The following is a 21,714-nucleotide window of genomic DNA, read 5'->3' as shown; positions in this document are numbered from 1 at the left end:
ATAGCATATGGATGCATGAGAGAAGACATTTATCGGCTCGTACCGTCGCCTTATATCATGGATTTTCAGTCAGATTTCTCTGTTGAATGCAGGCCATACGCAGTTAAAATGTTTCCTTCTTGTCCGCTACTCTGTGCAGAAATTCCTAGAACTGCTTTGCCAGGCAGTGCTGTGCAATGCCTGCAAGTGAAAAACTAGCACATTCCCTCTAATGGTCCATAAAGCTCCCCATTCTTTCGACAAAGAGCATCAGCAGTGCAGAGAAAAGAAAGGCATGAGACAAAATGAGTCAAGGAATCATAACAGACAATTCGCTTCATCCCCACAACTTTAACCAAAACAGCAATCAGAACGATAAAATGCTTTCTTTTGATTAGTACTTGGTGCACAGAGGAATGCAGGTATGTTTTTTTTTTTTTATAAAAAGTTTAGATTGGAGACTCAAGAGAACAGTTAGACTTAATAAAGTAAGTATTAAAACTCAACACATTTTGCTGAGTTAAGCTTCTCACTACATCTGTAATTAATAAGTACAAGGACATTAAAAATTGAGAAAAACAAAAAAAGAAAAAATAAAGTGTTTCATTGCAGTTAAGTATGTGAATGACGTTACATAAGGGTGGCTCTGATCCCAGACATGGGCTCAGGGTGCGAATTATTGATATCAAAATCTGTGAGAAAGTAGTTGTGGGTCCACCGTTAGTAACTTTTTCAGCTGCAACCCGTGTAAGCTCTTTTTTTATTTATTGTTACACAGTTTCATTTTTCTTTTCACTGTCCAGACATTGTAAAATGTAACTTTTTGTGGGTTCACACAGCAAATCGGCAGCTATTAACCTTTCACTCCTTAGTATGTCTCCATGTCCATGACTTGCAAAACTGTATAATGGAAAATCAACGTTGTTTTCTCAACAATCTAAGGATTGATGGCAGCAGCACCTTGTCTGGCTGTATCGCAAAACCTTCCCATAATGCTTTGCTCAGATCTTGAGAATCAGAGTAACAGAGAGCAGCTGAAATACTGGTCAGTAAGGGTTATGATGCTCAAATCAAGGCACTGATTTTGTAAAGCAGGTAAACAACCTTTTCCTTTTAGATTTTTCTGCACAATTTGTAGCAGTGATCTAAATGGGCCAAACTATTAATGAGTGGAATCAAAGCACAGAGTGAAAATATTAATGTTAGGCTGATGTGTGAAAAACATAGGATTGCAGCTCAAATGCTTTGACAAAATTATGAGAGTAAAATCAAATTTTTTAGCCGTTTTATCACCGTGTTTAAGCAGCGCACTGCAGCTGACATACAGAAGCTTATTTTTGTATGTGCATCCACTTCGAGGGCAACGTTTGTAAAGAAAATGACCCAGAAATATTCGGTAACATGACAAACCAGTGAGGTCAAAGTAGACAACAGCTTCACTCACAGTCTCTCCAGCTCCTTCAGGTCCTGGAACGCTCCTCTCTCAATTGTGGTGATTTTGTTCTCCATTAACTGCCTGTGAAAGAAACATCAAGAGGGGGTGTGAGACTGTGAGGACTGGATATTAAAAAAAGGGAAGAGATGGGTTGATAAAGAGACACACAGGGTGTCAGAGCTGATGGATGCATGAGAGACCAAACAGAAGGAGAGGCATGGCGATATTGACCTGGAGTTAAGAGAGAGAGAGAGGGAAAAAAAAGGGCAGAGCAGAAACTGACAAAAAGATGGAAGGAGATTGACAATAGAGAAGAGAGGGAATGGAAGAAGAGAAAGAAATGATCGGTTGCATTTGGTGCGAAAAAAAAGAGACGGCAGCGTGGAGGGGATGGAAAGTCGGAGAATGTCGAAGCAGCAAAAGGGAGGGAGAAAAGACAATCAGCGACAGGTCGATAAGCCCTCAGAATCGACTTTAAAAGTAACCCATCAGTTAGACAGAAACTCATCCATCATCCAATTTGCTTGCTGTCCAACCACATCGCTGTGACCACTCATTCCCTAACACCAGCAAAACTCCAGCAGGATTGTGCCGCTGACCAAGACCAACAACAAGACACAAACGTTTAATGTGCTGTAAGCGTAAGATGATTAAGGAACGGGGCGATAAACGTGACCCATATCAGAGGATTTTACACCGAGAGATTCAAAACAACCACTAATTATGCTAATGCAATTTGTGGTCATGTGTGGCTCTCGGATCGTAAAGATCTGCACAATTTTTACATCACTCTGTGGTTATTTTGCATCTATTTATTACAATTTTCCAGTCATAACTTCACTTTTCATATCATTTTACAAATCTTTGTGGTTGTTTTCACTCCAGCTCAGATTTACTTTTGTCTGGAATCTGGCTTTGAGTTTCTGTGGTTTTATCACACAAGTTTATGACTGTTTGGTTGGTGACTCACATTGCCAGTCAAATCTATTTAAAACTTTGTAAGCAACTTGTCATTCTTAAGAGTGATTTGTAGGTTAGTTTGAATCAAAATTCTGGTTGTTTCCATTTCATCTCATCCAACCACCCATTATCTGTCTATGCAGAGTAGGGGTTGGGGTTTCGGGAATGACTGTCCATCTCGAGCTGTAACGGGGCCGGGAATGCCCTATGCAGGTCACCTCCGTCTGGAGAGAACCCACGTAAGCACAGGCTGGGATTCAAACCCAGAAACTCTGCTTTAGTAGAGACATGTCAAAAACAACAGGACCACTGAGGACTAAAGTTGGACACCTCCAGTCTAGTCAATTATCTTCTCTTCTGAAACGGAGAAGCTTTGGTAATACTTGAAAACGGATATTCACAGACATTCCCCCATTCATTCTGCCTGACCTCGAATTATTCTGGAATGAAGAATACACAAAAAAATTCAGGTTGTAGATTTGCAAATCTGGTAGAGGAATACCCCCAAAATACTCACTGCTGCAACTGCATCAAAAGATGCTTCAATGGGGGTGAAAAAAAAATAATTGCGACACACTTTTCATACATTTTATTTCTGAAAAACTGTGAAACCATGTACTTTATGGTTTTACAGTTTATGGTTTCCTTTTGTGAGTGTAAAGGAAAAGTGTGAAAGAATTCAGCTGTTGATTGTTTATCCATTTGTAAAATCTTGGACATGATGGTTATTTAAAAAGGCGCATAATCAATAATTATAAGAATATTGCACATAAGGCGAACACAGATGAAATGTTGGTAATTAAGGTTATAATCCCAATGGAATTCCAGCAATGTGCTTTAAAACCATTCACGTTGCCGCTCAGCGGCGATCAGACTTTCCCAGCAGCAAATCAGAGCTGGGGAACTCTGAACCCAGTCTGATCTTAGGTTTGGAAACTTGTTCTTACTTGACTCTCTCTTTCCCTTTTCCTTCCCCTCCAGCCTTCCCTTCCAGCAGCTGCATTCCTCTCTCCGCGGTTACACCTAATGACCGCTATCTCTTTCCATTCTTGCCCTCCATCATTTCCTCACCAGTGTGTTAATCACTCCAGCACATGGACCCCGGGTCCCAGTGGTTAAAATAAACCCCGCCTGACACTTCCAACTGGCAGATTAACACGACGGCATTAACAGGTGCCAGAGAGCTGCTCTTTGTTGGTCGCGTAGTCTGTGTGCTCAGCGGAACGACCGCCACAACTAGATGCAGTGCTGCATGCGGCAGGGCTTCAAAATGCAGGACGGGATAGGAAACTGTTTAATCTGCCTTGTAATGGACTGTTTGGAGCAAAAGAGAGCACATCAGAGCTGTGAGTGTGAATATCATTTACTTCTGTCTTTGCAACCACCTCCTCACTTTAACTTCAACCTCAACCTCCACTTTTGTACGCATTTACAAAAAATACAAGCAAATAAAGACCTGCTCACACACGCACGCACGCACACACACACACACCCACACACACACACACTCACAGCGTATATTGATGCAGTGACATCTACACAATGCCATCCAAACATAAACAAAAAAAAACATGTAGCAGCTGAAAAATTCATAATTACAACTGAAACTTTTACGGCTGTGAAAGAAAAGCCACGTAGGGACGAAAACAAGAGCTGAACGTGTCAAAGAAAATATATTTCTATTGGAGCTGCAGATATGAAATTCCCACCATGTCTCAGAACCCAAGAGACCCACACTGATATTTTATCGGTTTACAACTGATAAAATATTGACCAAATCAAAGCAAATTGGTCAATATTTGATCAGTATGTATGTGGAATAAGTACTAAACTCACAGAGAAAATGAGGTGCAAAAATACAGAAAACCAATAAAATGGATGAAATAAATGAAATCTGAGTATTTTGTGAACAATCCTGCCCCCTGTCAGTGCAAAGCAATATCAGCAGGCTAAGTCTTAACTCATGATTCATTCAAAGGTATTTTTTTTTATTAGTAAAGTGTCATAAAAGAAGCATCTCCTGTTACATAACAGCAAACTCTTCCAAGATATCCATAAACTTCGCACTGGTTTTGGCCTATTTCTAAAGGCTCTCATGGTCACCATCGAAGCTAAATTTCGAAAGAGCCTGGCGCTCTTCAAAATATTTTCCACAGAGGAGTCAAAAACATAATCAGTGCTGTTTTGTAAGAGCCAAGTACCACAGAGGGATTAAAAAAGGCTTAAAGAAGACAATAAGTTAGTCACTAAATCTTAGCATACTCTACAGCCTCATTTCCACTGAGCGGTGAGGCACGAGCCGATGCAGTTTGGCATGATATTTTATAGTTTGTGTTCCGGCTTGTTCACGAGAGCATTTCCATCGCCAATTGGACTCTCACTGGGCGGGCAGGATTAAAACAAAATGCCTTGCTTTGCATCATACTACAGCGACAACAAACGTGATCCACAAGTATGCCTCGCAACATTTTTCTGTCCCCCGATCAATGGACTGTGTTGGGTGACGCCAGTAGCTCCACCCTAAACACACCGCTGTTCTTTGGACCTTCATCTGAAGGGGGCCCCAGGAATGGTGCGGTACGGGTCGGGTCTTTGAGCAACTTTTACAATGGAAACAGACAAAATAGCGTACCGAACCACAGCGACCCGTGCCGCACCGCTCGATGGAAACAAGGCATATGTACACACATTGCACAAGACTCCACACATCCACTCATTTAAAGTTTACTGCAGAACATTTGGACAAGCTAGCGAAGCCGCAAATTGTGTTTGGCAAAGTAGTGGCACAGCACAGCATCCCAAAAACACCACACAAATGTTAAAGTTTTCAGATATCAGTCTCATGATGTGGGGCTGCTTCTCTGTGTTTGGTGCTGGGTGATTTCACATCATTGAAGGAAGGCAGAATAAAGAAATTTACAGAGACACTCGATAAAAAGCTAAAGATGAAACAAAGGAGCATTTTTCTCCAAGATGGTCTCAAGCACAGATTTTGTTCAGACAAAAAAAATGTGAAACTGCTGGAGTGAAGGTCAGAGTGCATAGAAGAGTCACTTCAGTTCCTTTAATATTTATGTGAAAGAATGGGTCAAACTTGAATGTAACTAATTATAGTTACAGAAGACTTCTTGTTTTCAACATACATAGTAAAAAAGATTTAAAAAAATACTTTTTTACTATGTATTAAATTTCAGTAAGCATTCACTTCATGTTTCATTATTATCCAGAACATGTTTCATGCCACTTATTACCCAGAACACAATTCATGGACTATTTTGTGTTGATTTTCTTTTGTGTGGATTACTTGGGTTGTTACTTACATCTGGTACGAATTTCTATGTCAAGTGGTTCATTACAAGTTTCTTTCTCTTCCCCCCTTTCTTTTTATTTCTTCATCGTTGTTGTGACTATATTGTTCTTTCCCCAGTTTCCCCATCTTTTTCTCTCTTTCTCTAGATTTTTAGGTCTTTCCACTTTGTTGACTGGAACAGATTCAGTTTAAATTTGTCTTTACAAAATGGGGAACATCACATTATCTCCTTTTATCCAGCACTTCTGACATAAGACTGTAGGGCAACCAGACCCACTATAGCCTTTGCCTAAGCAATCATTACAGAACACGTAAAAGAAACATGTAATTTACCTATTCACATTTGTGCAGAGAAGAATAAACATTAACACTTAAACAAAATCAACTTACAGGACTCTCAGATGCCTCAGTCCTGCAAAATCCCCTTTGGTGATTTTAGTGAGGTTGTTTGCATTCAGATCCCTAGATTAAAAAAAAAAGAGAAAAGCAGTTATAACAGATTACATAAAAACATAAATATATAAATACATTTTCTGTTGCAAACCTATGATCTTAATTGGGATGTGAGTCTCGGAGAGAACTGCCCCCTCCCCCCTCCCCTCCCTCCTCTCCCCAGAAATATTGTGCCGCTGCACTGAAACTGTTCAAACAAGTTTCATCAAGGGACTCCGCCTGGTAAAACGAGGCCCGTTTAAGTCAAAGCCCACTTGTCCAAATCCGTTTTTGATTAACTCGCTGGTCTCCACACAAACCGACGTGGTCGACGGAGGCTCTGGTAGTGCAACAGTGCGAAACCACCAGCAAGACCACAGCGACAGCCCCTCCACCCCCAACTTCAGATCCGCGATCTGACTTACCCTGACATTCAACACATGTAGCAATAAATCTGACTGTTTTTAGAGAAAAAAAAAAGTATGTTTATCAGCCGCCACATCTTGTGATCTTAAGTGTACTTTGACTCGACAGTTGAAATATTTAAAGCCCTGCGGTTTTCAGATGTGGTCCTTCATGCTTAGCGCGCTGAGTAGTTTTGGTAATGTTTTGGGATCATTTGCGTAATTATCCATCCTTTTCTTAATGAAATCATTATATTAGCATTGTTAGAACAAAACCCAAATCTGTGAGGATGATAATCACGTTACATTATTGCTACTTAAGTTAATTAATAATAATAATTAAAAAAAATCATAATGCTTTAAAAAAAAAAAAGTAAATTACTCAGGGACCAGTGTTCCTTAAACTTACAGTCTTTCCGTGTTTCGGGGTATATTCCTGGGCACGCTGCGCAGACCTTGGCCGTGACAGTCCACCGTGGTCCCGGTGCAGGAACACTGAGGCGGGCACGGCTGACTGTCTGCTCTGCTTATCAGGACCAGGACGAGGACGGTCCCCAGGAGCAGAAGCCTCGGCGCAGTCTCCAAGGAGCGGCCAAGGCCAACGGAGCGCACAGCTCCCACCATGACTGCGGCAGAAGTGGGTGGCCGATACGAGACCCGCAGAATACGGAGAAAAGCCTCGGAATTTCCGAAGGAGCTCACCAAACTCCGCAGGCAACGCACTCTTGTTTCTTTTATGTTTGCTCTGCTCCTTCCTTTCCAAGTTTGGGTTTTCTAAAAGAAAAACGATGTTATTCTTTTTACATTTGGGTCCTCTGAGTGCGTAAAGCGTGTGAAGTAGGAGTTTGATCCCACTGAGTTATAGAGATGGACCGGGTCTGTGACTGCGCTACAGCGGCGCAAACTTCCACATGTCCGCGGCATGCGGTGGCCAGAATCCTCCGGCGGCGAGATCTGTGTTAAGTGTCTCCTAACAAGGAAAATGTCTTGATCCTTAATGTGATCCAGGTGCTTTCGAGCAATTACACTTTGCCCGTTAACGCACAGTCCAGGTGAGGATGTCTTTGGTTATTAATTCACAGCACGCGTCCGGCGCTAGAGCAGCGGTTGCGCCAAGTTCGTCCTCAAAACTCTGCAGTGGTGGAGATATTCTGATTCCGATGGGATGTCAATTGGAAGTAAAATGAGTGCCAGAAACCCGGCGAGAGACCAGCGCGCAATACTATAATCCAACTATGCGTGGTGCGTCAAAGCGCTGCTCTCTGTAGTGTGTGAGAAGGAGAAAGGCAGGCAGACGGGAGCGGGCACGTCTGCTACTGCGTCTGTTTAGGCATCTCTCTCTCTCTCTCTCTCTCTCCGTCTCTCTCTCTCTCACATACACACACGCGCCCGCGCACTCACTGCGTATTCCCTCAAGGTAGCAGGAGGTTTCAAACAGGCTGTTGGTCAAACAGCAACAGTTTGACCTCGGAAGGAGACTAATTCCCTCTGCAGTGTCCTGATCACCTGACACCATTTAGTTGGTTACAAAAAAGCTTGTTGCTGAAATTTAACTTGGAGTAAACAACACAACACCTCCGGAACCGTCAATGTCCACGATTCATTGATTTAGACTACATACGTTTCAGTCTACTGTGATTGTTAACCATCGAAACATTATTAAATAAGAAGTTATTAATTTAATTTAAGCTTAACGTGTGCATGACTCAAAAGGGGTTGTAGATATGCAACTTGTAACAAAAAATGTAAATTATCACTGATAACCAACTTGGTAGTCCATTGTCAAAGGCTACTGACATGGTGTTGGGTTGGTTTGTCACAGCATATGAAGCTGCCTGTTAAGTGGTGCTGGATTAATTATCACAATTTATGACATTAGGATGTATGACTGGTTGCTACACAAAATGGGGCTGGTTGTCACAGGGTGTGGGGTGGGTTGTGGTAGAACAGGTGTGTCAAATAGTGTCCAGCAACTTCATTTCGTTGGTTGGTTGTCAGGGTCGGATGGTGGTGGCCAAGGTGTCCTGCAGGTTGCCTTGTTCCAACATAGGTGATGTGAAACCTTCTCAACATGTTCTCAAGTCCTTTAGAGGCCTGGAAATGAACTATTTATTCCAACTGAATCAGGCCGACACCAAACATGTAAGAGACTGGTCTTTGTAGTCCATCTTTGGACACTTTCATAGAGTAATGTTGGTTGTTACAGTGTATTAGGCTGACCGTAACAGGGTGACTCATGGTCATAATGCAGTTGGATGTCACAGGGTAGTTTAGTTATTTCAGATAAAAGAATTAGTCTCTCCTATGTAAACAAAACAAAAAAAAGATTTACGAAATGTTCTATTTTGAACCATCCTTTGTATGCGCAGCAAAATTAGGTGAACTTGAAAAAATTATAGCTTTAAAAAATAGACTTTATTAAATCTAAGCAAAGATAGAACAGATTCTACAGTTCAAGACTGTTATTAAAACTCTCAAAGGGAAAGCAAAAGCAACAGATGTCCTAAGAACTGATGTTAAAAGAGCAACTACATACAGATTCTATCAATTATAATGTTATTGAAAAGGTGATTTATTACATTTACTCTGTTCACTTAGAGACTGGTGTTTTGAAGCTGTTATTTATGTTCATTGTGAATATTTTCTGCTTACAGCTAATAAAAACATGCCATTTAAGATTAGAATATTATATTATACTAAGAAAACAAATGCAGAAATGTTGGAAAACTGAAAAGTAGATTTAATACATGCGAGCTAAATGTTCATAAAACATTATTCGCACAAATTCCTATTCTTATGATTGATAGTGTAATTCTGTTAAAAGGGTGGAAGTTAGCTTCACTGATTAACTGAGGGCTTCAGCCTTGACCAACTAGAGTCAAGACCAAAATTCTTCAGATTTTCCATTTTCTTAAAACTATCTTTAAGGAGATGTCTAATTTTTTATTTTTAAAAACAGTGGTAGCGCAAGCTCCCCTATCTGAATTTAGTTACTTAATTCAGTTATTGATTTTATTATAATTAAGGAGATAAACCAGCATACGAGAACAAAGATAATCACTGGTCACTACTAACTAGTGACCAGTGACTTAGCACTTATGCTAAATTGTCAGTTAAAAAAGTAAAGTAAATATCCAGAACCAGTACTCAGTCCAAGAAAGACTCCTTATTTATTTTGGGCAAGATTACTCTGTGCAAGTTGGTTTCAGTGTTTTAGCTCCAAGTCATCAGCAGCCAAAGATAAATTACCAACATCCTGGATTCAGTGTTTCTTTATAGAGATGGAGGAACATTGCAGAACTACCAAAGTCAGCACAGCACTCTATCAATCAGAATTTCATGCCGTACTGGCCAGACAAAGGCTGTTGCTAAGTAAAGTCTAAAAGTCATTCATGTTACCTTTGAAGTTCCCCAAATGGTACCTGACTTTTAGAGTATGAAAAGTTAAATTCACTGAACTATTTACAATGCCCTTAAAGTATTTCTTCCCCTTGAACTTTTTCCTAGTTTTTTCCCTTCCAACGATTTTAACTTTAAAGAATTTCACTGGTACTTTGTGAAACTGACCAACACAAAGCAGTGCATATTAAGAAAGAGGAAATCGTTTTCTAAATGTTAGACAAATAAAATCTGAAAAGTGTGGTGCACAATCATATTCAGACCCCATATTTACGATCCACTTAAATAAAATCTAAGAGGGTGTGTCATTTAATCTCATTATAAATGCAGCTGCCCCGTGCGGGTTTCACATGAGACCAAACAGCATCACGAAGACCAAAGATTACAACAGACTGATCAGGAGGAAAGTTGTGGAAAGAATGATTTATGAAACCAGCAAGAAAACAGGGTGTAAAATACTTGAGAGTCAGAGGTTCACTTTTTAGCAGGGAAATGGCACAATAATTCATGATAGAATGGGTCGATCAAAATCCATAACTGAATCCAATTATACATCTGTGGCAAAACTTAAAAACTGATGCCTACCATTGCATCCAGCCTAACAGAACCAGCGCTATTTTCCAAAACATAATCAACAAAACCTTCTGTCCATTGATAAAAAGGCTGACGGACAATCATCCTTCAGAGGTGCAGCTGCACAAAACGCTGGTTTTTGCAAAGTTTTAACTTAAGCATACTGAATAAAAATGCATCTTTCAGATTTTTTTGGCAAAGCAATCTAAAATCTAACATCAAGAGTGCATCCAAAGTGATTGTAGCCATTTCTCCATCAATGGCTCAACTGATTTGTGAAAATTCTCCCAACCTGGGTTGTCCTTGTGCAATGGATTTCCTGTGCTGAACAGAAGTAAACCCATCTACAAAAAAGGGGCTGAGATTTTAACAAGAAACAAACTTAAAGCATATGACAGGATGACAAAACCGCTCACGAGAACTGTGACCCGGCTCAAGTCTGTACCTTACCGATCACTGCTTGAGAAAACCTGAGAACGTACTGACATTGATTCTCTTGATCCAAGTTGGCTGAGCTTAAAGGTCTCTGCCAAGAGAACTGGGAAAAACATCCAGAGGGCAGGGGTGCCAAATCTGAAAACTTTCCACTGGCACAGCAGCAAACAGCCCACGAGCTGTTAGGTCTGTAAAGTTGTCGACTGTTTGCTCCCAGTGGTGAAAAGTTGACCTCCTGGTTATCAGGATGTCCTTATCATTTAGATTACTACTGTATTCATAAGTTGTTTTTAAAGTTATTTTTTCCATCAGTTTTTAAAAAAAAATATTGCATATCACAGTTAAATTGCATTAACTTGATGAGAAATAACTGCTTGTTAGTCCAATCTCCTGAAGCCTTCCCCTCTGCTCCCGCTGCTATGCATCTGAAATAGAAAAGATTGAGAAGGTCATTGATGATGGTGTGTCACAGCTGAAGGAAGAGAGAGGATCACAGAGGAGTCAAAGTATGACCTTTATCTCCCACAAAACAACCAGGCTTCAGGGCACAAGATGTGTTAGGACATGGCCTAATCTGACCTGCCTACTCCCTACCCGCCCACCGACACACACACACACACACACACACACACACACACACACACACACACACCCCCACACACACACACACACACATATCGTGATGTTTCCATATCCTCAAGGGATGCAACATCAATCACTGAGCTCCTGTAGTGTTAGCTGCAGCCTAATCCCATAACTCTGAACCACATTTTAACACAAATTATTTATTTTTCTTTTTTATATACATTTTGAACTCAGTATTTACTTTAAATTCAACATTCAAGACAAACTTTAAAATGCCAACATCATTCCGTGGAGATGATTGTCTTCAGCAACACAGCCATTGATGTTTGCAGATGTGGGCCCTGTGACAAAATGTGACTTATAATTTCAGTTTGAATACTTTTGCAAAGGGACTGTAACATATTGTGTATGGTTGCCATTTCTGTCCTCAGGAGTGACGTTTCCTGACAGAGGCACACGACTTTCTGTAGGGAGTGTATTCTGGCATTTCCACTCAGCTCATTGTGATTTTTGAAACAGCCCATCATCAAACAGGAAAAGTAGCAAGGTGGTTTGAAGCAGCTTTGTTGTTACATCATTGCGCTTATGATGGCAAACGTTATAGTATTGTATTAGGAACACACTTTCTCTATAGGTTCTTCCTATTCAACCAAATGTTAAATACAGGCAAGTTTTAATCTGCAGAGACGTCCGCTGTTCAAAATAAAAACTGCAGTAAATGCCATGTGCCTCCAGAGAAGGCATGAAATTGACATCTAAAAATGCTGAGATGTCTGGGGAGTAAAAGTATATTCACAGGTTAAGAGTGCAATAACAACAAAGTGACTCTGGCAGCAGGAGTCTTATATGAATGAAAGTCATTTTTTTGGTCATATTAAGGCTAAATTAATCGCTTTGCTTTTGAAAGTCAATATGTAGAGAAATTTTGAATGAATTGGTCTAAGAGCTTGAACTCATACGGTTCATCTGAGTGGCTTTGGTGAACTTGTTTTTCAAGGTTTTTACGTTACAACAATGTAATACGTTACATTTGTGGGAAAAATACATTATTTTAGAAGGTTTGTATTTTGCAAGAGGGAATAAGGCCGGTCCAGCTTTTCCAACTGGACTGCTGAAAGCTCACTCCGAATCATTTAATAGAAAATAGTTGATGTCTAATTATACAGTGAGGTGGAGGAATTCTAAATGTTTGCAAGATATTTTTTTTTTCACCTGCTGCTTTGTTGTTGCTTGTGTGAGGATATTAAAATGTCATGAACCCTGGAAGAACAAAGATGTGTTATTCCCTGAAGTGAGACAGTTGAACAATGCTAGCATTCTCAATGAAGACAGGTGCAACTTGACAAACTTGATTTTCATTTCTGAGACGTGGAGAGATCTTCAACCACACTGCTCCATTTTTAGCGCGCCGCACAAAGACGACGCAATGTTTTGAAATATGAAGAAAGTAAATTAATTAATTAGAGGACTCCTTTGAAGGAAACCTGAAAAACTTTAAACTCCCAGTAACTTCATTGGTTAGATTCTGTCACAACCTTCTGCTAATGCGTCATCTGAAAACAAATGAACCAGAAACAGTGTGATCAAAAAGTCTAATCCTGAAGCTGGTTTCATATCATCTCCTATCTTGCCATATATCCTCATCGGCCATTATATTAGGGATACCTTTTTTGTACCAAGTTGGACTTGTTGTACTATCAGGAGTGGCATCCAGTGTAGTCTTATGCTGCTGTGGCCCATCCGATCCAAAGTTCAACATGTTGTGCATTCAGATGTGCTATCGGTTTCAGGAAAGGTTCTTTCTCCTCTGATCTTTGACATAAACAAGGTATTTCTGTATTCACAGCTGCCACTCACTGGGGATTTTCTCCTTTTTTGAACCAGTCTCTATAAACCCAAGAGATTGTTGTGCATCAAGAGCCCCATGGATCAGATAGTTTCTGAAATGCTATGACCAGTCTGTTTGGTACCAGCATCTTTGCTAAAGTCACTTAAATTTCCTTTTTTCCACATTCTGCTGCGTAGTTTGAACCTCAGCAAATCACCTTCCTAAAGTCTAGATGGTAAAATGCGTTGAGCTGCTAACACGTCACTGGCTCGTTTGACGTTTGCGTCAACAATGCCATGTTAATGACATGTCTAATTAATTAGAGGATGAGTGTATCTTTGCAAAAAGAAAAAATAGTCTTCTATGTTTTTGTGTTGTCTAAGTGACAGCGTCTGTTACTCTCATTTAGAGGATTGAAAACAGTTCATTTCTCTGTGTGGAGTTTCTTAGTTCTTGATCAGTTGATCATTTTGTGTTCTCGTTTGGCTCCCTCTGGATTAATTTAGCCTTCATTGGTCACACGTGGTTCCAATAACACTCATCGACTCTCCCGGCAGTCAAAAGCCTGTCCGTTCCCTAACCCCTTCACAAATTTCTGCTGTTGGCTTCACTGTGCTGAAGTTGCTTTGTTTGGTGTCAGTTTGACCTCTTCATTGGTGTTAACACTGCATTTGCATGGTGTTGCTTGTGATCAAGCGTTATTGCTGTGATACTTGAATCGCACTTGTGTAAACGATATTGCACTGGTGCACATACCTGGCGTACAATGAGACTTTGGATGTTACAGAATGTTTCTAAATATTTTTATAAAAATGTGTTTAAGTCTGGCTTATTGGGAGATCAAATTATGCATGGCACAATGTTAACAGCATAGCAAGTTTAACCCACAGTGTTTATAAGCACAGAAATCTGTTAATCTGAAGGGAATCTATCAGTCGACTGTGATTCTGGCTCTGCTAATTACAGCCTGTTGATTTAGGAGCAGTTTGTGTTATCTTTGGTTTATGGCTGGGCAGTCAACCTGAAGGTGTGGGGGAAGTGTGCCTGTGTGAGCAAAGAGGTCATTTCAACCACCTGGACTGGTGGACAGCTGCTGCTGAAGCACGTCCTGCTCAGACTGGGTTTTATTGTGGACAGACAAAGATCTGAGCACAACTTTGGTCATTTTCATTCGTGCATAGCCACAAGTTTACACAGCAACGCAGGATGAAATTCAAACAGCATGTCACTCCCATGTGTTAATGATAGCAGTTTCACATCAAAGCTTTTGAGGATTTGTGTTGCGTATGTGTGTTTTGCTTTGTAATTACATCCTTAAAAACGCAAATGTGCTTTGCTTAGTAGGTGGCTGCACAGCTGCAATGAGGCATGCACGCTCTCAGACGCTGAAACACACACACTGCGCCACGCCAACACATACAAAACAGCATTAACAAAACAAAAGCATTTCCTCCGAGTTCCCGGTTTCATCTTGACGAGATCTTTCCATATGTGTACCGAAAGTTAGGCTCTCAGGTGTGGATGTGCGCAGTTACCTTTGTTGCGATGGGACTGGCAGGCTGTTGTGTCTATACACACCCCACCGCCGAGGCCTCACAGAGATGCTGAGGAGATGAATAGGATCTCAGGAATGACTGGCGTGTTGGAAACTCTCTATTCTCCTGCACATGGAGAAAGGCGTGTCGAGTTTCACGTATCAAGTGAATGTGTCTGTATTAGCCATTGGGTTTTTATGGGTGGAAATAATTATTCATTGCATTTCAATTGGAAAACAAATAGAGAACAGGAAGGGAAAGAGTGCTCAATGTCTCTGGTATGGTGTAATGTTGATTAAAGTTTTTTATGCTGAGGCATAAAAGTCAAACTGGGTCCCAGGGCAAAACACACACGGGGAACCTTCACTTCACTTCTTTGTCCATCTTCATCCATCAGCCTTTTAACTTGCTATTGTTTGTTTCCTCACGTATGTATGATTTTTTTTTTTTTTTAGGTGATAGGTAATTACAAACTTCTCACATACTCTGGTTGAATTGAATTGAATTGTATGAAAACTGATTAAATTGAAGATTACTTTTGAACTGTTTCACATCCTTCAGCTTGTTCATACCTCTCAAACTGTCCAGTGTTTTGATGTTACCAACATAAACCATAAAATGTATTTTATAGGGATCTCACATGACACACCAGCACACACTCTTATACTGTATAATTGGGAAGTGGAAGGAAAATGATACCGTTTTTTATATATATTTTTAACAAATAAAATTGGAAAAGGTGTGATATGTATTTGTATTCTGCCCACCTTGATATACCTCTACCGGCTTTAAACATACTAAGACAGACATCTTTTTTTTTTCTTTTTTTCTTTGCAAAACAACACAGAGACTGGATGAAGAGCATCTGTGAACCACACCTATCAAATGTATTGAGGCTTCGACTTTGGGCCACTTTAACACATGGATATGTCAATTCTGTCTTTTTACAAATTAGGCAACTTCTGACAACAATGACTTACACTAAATTTTATTTAAATGTGAATAACTGACGTGGAATGCAAATAAGGAAATACTTTTTCCTTTTTTTATTGTACTTATAAAACATTTTAAAAATATGAATGAATGAACTTTGTGACAATTGTGGTAATAAAGTGGTAAGAAAAGGTTGAAGAGTATGAATTACGTTGTATACTTGCATATACATATTTTTGATCAGATCTAGCTTTTTCCTTGGAATCAGGCAAGAGAAATGTGATGCCAGCAGTTTATTAGACATGGTTCAGGGATGTTTCGTAACCTCCTGGATGCGTTGCTGATGCATCCTTGCAGTAAGTTTGGTAGTTTATTACTGGTTCACATTTTCTTGTGACATTTGTAACAGTGTCCAGACTGATAAAAGACAATAACTTTGTTTTTGTTTCTTATCTGTCTTTGAATTCCAATAAATTCAAAGGATTTCTTGAAATTACTCATCAGGTATTAACTTTCCAAAAAAAAATGTGATGAATCTCAGAGAGGTTACAACTCAACAAGGGAGACAATTACCTTTTCACAGCTGTCCCCCCTGATAAATTAAATCATATTTTGAAATTGGATTTTGTGCTTGCTCTGGTTATTTTCTTCTGATACAATTTAGTTTTTAGGCTCTGAACCAAAATTAAAGAAATTTGTAAAGAGGAAAATATTTTTGAGCACCATTTGTGCAGCAAAGATGGCATTTTGTAGCTTTGTGCAAATGTCAAGATGCAAACATTTGCGATTCATAAAATGTTAACACATTAAAGTTTTACATTTAGAAGTGCCACAGATTGGTATAACTGGACAACACTCTAAAACTGAAATTGAGCAATTTCAGTTTGGGTCCAGGCTTCAAATCTTAGGGAAATTTAAACTCTTGCAATGCGATAGTTAATATATGTGGGCATAACCAGACGGAAATAACACTTAAGTTATTAACACGAAATTACCTGATCATTCTTTGCTTTCCTATGCAACTCAACTCGATTCTCATCTCCCTTCAGTCCCCGACTGGGATTTCTTCCACTGAGCTGAATTTTTCTACTTGAACGTCACCTGAGCCTGTCAGCGAAGAGAAGGAGACGTTATGAATGATGGCGTCAGTTTTCTGCGCTGCTTTAGAATTGTAGTCTGCAAATGGTTGTAGTTTGGCAATGGGGGCGAAGGAAGTGAAAGAAGCCATTCAGTACATTTTGGCCACACTTCTAGATATTGAGCTACTGAAATTGGAGTAGGAGGAATGTTTAAGACATCTTGCAGGCTGAAGATGAATAACTTAAAAATATAATGCTTTTTCAAGGTAATCTTGAATTTTGGTGACATTTCATAGGTCTTTTCCGCCTTGTTCACTTATCTTAAAAGATTCTTGCTGCCTTTTCATAAGTTACTGCACTAAATTTAAATAATGTGCCGCATTGAAGTTACAGACTGTGTCAGTAACTGATGACAAAGGTCATCTGTGAGTGTGTGTGTGTGTGTGTGTGTGTGTCAAAGCCACCAGGGATCATTACAGAGCTGCTGTGATGCCTTGAGAATAAGAATGAGTTGTTTAATGTCACTCTTAGTCATTACCAGGTTACTGATCTCAGCTGGACATTGTTGCAGACATCAGCGTTGTCAAATGAAGCTTGTCTTGATAATAACTTGGAGATGTTAAGGCTGCAAAAAAATGGGTAAAATAGCTTCTGTTACAATGTCTGGCTACACCGACTTTCATGGTGACTAGCTGCCTGTTTGTATTTTTAGACAAATCTCCACAGAGAATCACCTTTGGATATGACAAAGGATTGTTTCCAAGCAACATGTTTTTACTTAACAGCAGCACGTCTTTTATCAGTGGGATTAGGATAAACAATCTGAAACCATTCTTTGTTTATTTTGCATCACTTTCAAAGAAGTTGTTCAAGGCTTATTACATACTGTTTTATATCATTACAATCCTGTTGCTTAATTAATTAACTAATTCATTAAAGTAATGCTATCCAACATCTTTGTTTAAAAGCTGTTTTATATAGTTTTATGCTATTTTTTTCCACATTTGTTTTTCTCGGAATAAATTAAATGCATTTATTGTCTGATCAAAAATTCAAACAGATTTTATTGTGATCAACAGATGCTTTCCAAACATTGTACTTTTACAAAACCTACACCGATTTATGTTTTCGCATCCACCTGAATAATGTGTAGTTGCGCCACTGGGTCCATGTGAAGTGTTTCAGTTTGGTTTTGGAGAGGATGAAGGATACGTGATTATCTGAACAATATGACATCATAGCTTCTCGTCTGACCTACCCACAGTAAATCAGGTGCAACAACAACAACACCTAAGCCCATTTTTTAAGGTGGATTTTAGTGATTGTATGGTATTGACAAAAACAGGCGTGTGATAGTAACAAAAGCATTTGATTAAGTTTGATCTTTTTTTCTTTTTTTTTTGCATTTATGAAGCCATTTCAAGAAGTGACAAACAAAGAGCTATCTGACAGGGGTTGTGTTAACCTAACTATCAACCAACATAATATAATCTGAATAAGGAAAATAATTTTGTATGGGTATGGGACCAAAATGTGCCTTAGCCCAGGGACTAACAATCCTCCTATATCCGGCCAGGATGATATGCACTATTAATCCTGATTACCTTCTCTGACTTTGTACATCTGATGGTGTTTTGCTTTTGAAACTTCCTTATCTTCTCCTATGAAACTGGCAAATGAACAGTAAGGTGCAACTGTGTACACAAACGCAGGTAAGTACGTCTGTTTAGTAATGACAAAGGAAGCAATCCAACCAGACTTGATAATCGTACATAGATTGCCTTGTGGAGCAACAGCAAAGTCTCAGCCATTCTAATCCCTTAACACAATTATCGCCCTCTGTTTGTGTGTTTAACCACAGCTGCTCTGCCTGTGGTTTTCCACAAATGTGTACCAAAATAACTCAACTGCCATTATCTTAAAATTCCCTGTAAGTGCAAGGCAAACACGCGTGTGACACTAATTGTGCCGGCTGGCCTTGAGGAATAGCATTGTTGTGACAACAGATTAAGAATATGTCTGAAGCCATTCCTAAATCTGAAGAGAGATTAAGAGGGAAATTGAATGTATCCCAAATATATCCCCCGTCTTGCCAAACTGGGGGATGATGCAGTCGAAGTGGCAGGAAGCGGGTAGAAGCCAACAGGAAACAAAGAAGGTCCAAATCTTTTTTTTTTTTTTTTTTTTTTCAAACAATGAGCAGTTAAGATTATTTCTCTTCATTATGTGTCTCGCCCTTCCTTCATTGTTTTTCCAGCATGCTGAATCAGAGCACATGGAGTTAATGGTAAGTACTGCCATAAAACACTCTTGCCTGACACACTTGCATTCACACACAAGCACGCACAGGCTTTCTGGCAACATCGTTCATGCTGGAGTTATGTCATCTGTGCACACAATCCTTGAATTTGTTAGAAGATTTATTCTCGTCGATGTTTTTCTACAGCATATTTTGCCGAGTTAAATCAACAGTGTGCCGAGTCTCCTTGATCCTTTTCAGAATTGGTATTAATTTAACTCTCAGATAATTATTTCAACAAGAGATTGAGTAGTTATAAGAGTTAATTATTTAACCAAAGGTTGTTTTTTTTTAGAAAAATTTCTGAAAACGTTAAATTAACTCTGCGAAATTTGCTGTAGAGTCCAGAAAAGATTACAAGTGTCACATGAAACCTGGATCCCAGTTTGATCAGGTGAAAGCTACAGCCAGAGAGGTGAGTGAAGGTTTTAGCTGTCTAGTCAAAAAGAGGATCAAATACATGAAGTGTACAATTTGCTGTCGGGATTTTGTTCCAAATGAGGTTTTATACATAAAGCTCGTTTTTGTTGTATGTAAGAAAAATGTGCAGATTCCTAATTTATAGTAGAAAAAAAAGGTTTGAAATAATTTGCTTTACCTTGCTTAACCATGCTATAGCAAAATTTCCAAAAGAACTAAGTCATTTAAAAGTTGTATGTCATACCTAATAAATTTTAACAATTAGCTTTAGGTGTTTGTCACAAAATGGTTTCAATAAAATTTATCATTATTAGAAGACAACGTAGTTTTGGTTCAGATAACTAGATAAAACTCAATCTACTAAATAAATGTAGCTGTATTGAGTAATATGCCAATTTGCTGTTCTGACATCAGTATCAAACAGACAGAAATACAACTTCAGTAACTTTATTTGCACTATCAATTACATAAATAACCCATTAATCAAAATCATATTTAAGAGATAAGTAAAAAAAGTTACACAAATTTAAAATTAAAACGTTCATTCAGGTTGAATGGAGGGAAAATGTGAATACATATCTTGCAACAAACAAGAATTTGATTTGTGTCTGGACTTTGACTGGACCGTTCTGAATATGCTTAGCTGTTCTACTCTATTGTAGCGCCGGCTGTGTTTTTATTTGTTGTATTTCTGGAACTTGAATCTCTGCCTCACTTTCAAGTATTTTTCAGTCTCCACCCAGTTTTTGCTGCGGACTGACCTTCATTTTTCACCGTTCTTCTTCCCGTCAGCCCTGAACGGCTCCCCTGACCCTGCTGAATGAAACCATCCCCACATTATTATGTTTTCTTCATTGTCATGTATTAATTTTCAAACAAATCAAAAAGCTTTTTTTTTTCTCATCTGACCTGAACACCTTATTATTGGCTATGTGTTTTAAACCAAACTTTGTACTACATTTTTAAACAATTGTGTAATTTTGCCATTCCTTCAGGTCAGAGTTCATATGAATACTTCAGCATGTTGCCGTCTGTAGCCTGAGCATTTTATTGTTACTGTTTGGGTTGTCATGTGGCGTATGCTCAGAGTCAAACTGAGTATTTTGTATGAGCTACAACAGGTCAGATCAGATCACAAAGTAAAAAGTTTAAAAGATGCAAGAGAAATCCGAGGGGGAAAACAGTTTAGGAAAAAAAATAGAATAAGGAGGAAGAGGGAGGGAAAGAAAAATATAAGCAGAGGCAGAAAGTGGAGGCGCGAGCATGAGAGGGAGGTGTGTAGAAAGAGGAGTGTGGGAAAAATCAATATGCTCTCTGGAGCAACTGGAAGAGACAATCAGTCCTGTCTGACCCCCGTCTCCCCTTGGTGTCAGTGTGTGTGTGTGTGTGTTTGTCTTTTTGTATATGTGCGCTTTTTGTGCATGTCTTTAATTCAGAAATGCCTGTATGCATTTGTAAGCAACCGAGCCATAAATTGACTTTTGAATTTATGCAGATTAATGGCCCGATATGCCCGACTCGGCGTGGGCAGCTTGTGTGCCTTTGTTTGTCTCGTCCTGCATTTGCTGTCCTCAGCTCAGATATGCTTTATTGGCACGACTGCCGAGGACAAGAGAAGGATGGTGCCAGTGATGCTAATGGGATAAAACTTCATTACTTTCCCTCTATCAACTTTATGCGAGCGTCGATCGAACATGGACTCGAGGCGGAGTTGAAACGGAAAGGGGCCGGCGTGTTGCGAATGGACACTGTATAGAGGCTTTAAGTGGCAGCGCAAGAGCTGCATTTAGCTGACGGTCACCCACAGTCACTTTTCCCTGCAACTCCATCTGGCTTGATGCCATCTACGGAGTCACCTACACACACATGCCATGGGCGGTGGGCCAGCGACATTCGGTGAAATGGTTTTGCTTTGATAGCTATTATCAATGGAAAGAAGAAAGGGCTCCTTTTTCTTCCCTCCCTCCTTGTGTATGTATGTGCGTTTGAATGGTTAGGGTTTCTGCAGGCCTCGAGGCCAGCAGCTTTCACAGGCCATCCACTCGACGTTTGGGGTTTGTATAGCTGCCTCGGCCCTCCATTGTCCGTTTCCCTCCTGAATTCAGCTT

At 39.6% G+C, this 21,714-nt stretch overlaps 1 protein-coding gene across 2 annotated transcripts in view; it reads right to left on the bottom strand.

The window, feature by feature from the left end:
• The window catches only part of slit2 (slit homolog 2 (Drosophila)), a 103,375-nt gene extending 95,538 nt beyond the window's left edge, over positions 1–7,837 (bottom strand). For both annotated transcript variants that reach the window (XM_088004502.1, XM_088004506.1), the window contains exons 1-3: positions 6,930–7,837; positions 6,075–6,146; positions 1,424–1,495 (exon numbers count right to left, since the gene is read on the bottom strand). In XM_088004502.1, the coding sequence (XP_087860628.1) occupies positions 1,424–1,495; positions 6,075–6,146; positions 6,930–7,144 (359 nt within the window). In that variant the 5' untranslated portion in view covers positions 7,145–7,837. The remainder of the gene's footprint in view (positions 1–1,423; positions 1,496–6,074; positions 6,147–6,929) is intronic.
• Positions 7,838–21,714: the final 13,877 nt, after the last annotated feature.

This window comes from Poecilia mexicana, unplaced genomic scaffold (genome assembly GCF_051168715.1).
Source record: "Poecilia mexicana isolate PSO_F unplaced genomic scaffold, ASM5116871v1 scaffold_1, whole genome shotgun sequence".
In the NCBI taxonomy this organism is placed as follows: Eukaryota; Metazoa; Chordata; class Actinopteri; order Cyprinodontiformes; family Poeciliidae; genus Poecilia; species Poecilia mexicana.
The sequence above is the reverse complement of the archived record's forward strand: the minus strand, read 5'-3'. Positions and strand labels throughout refer to the sequence as shown.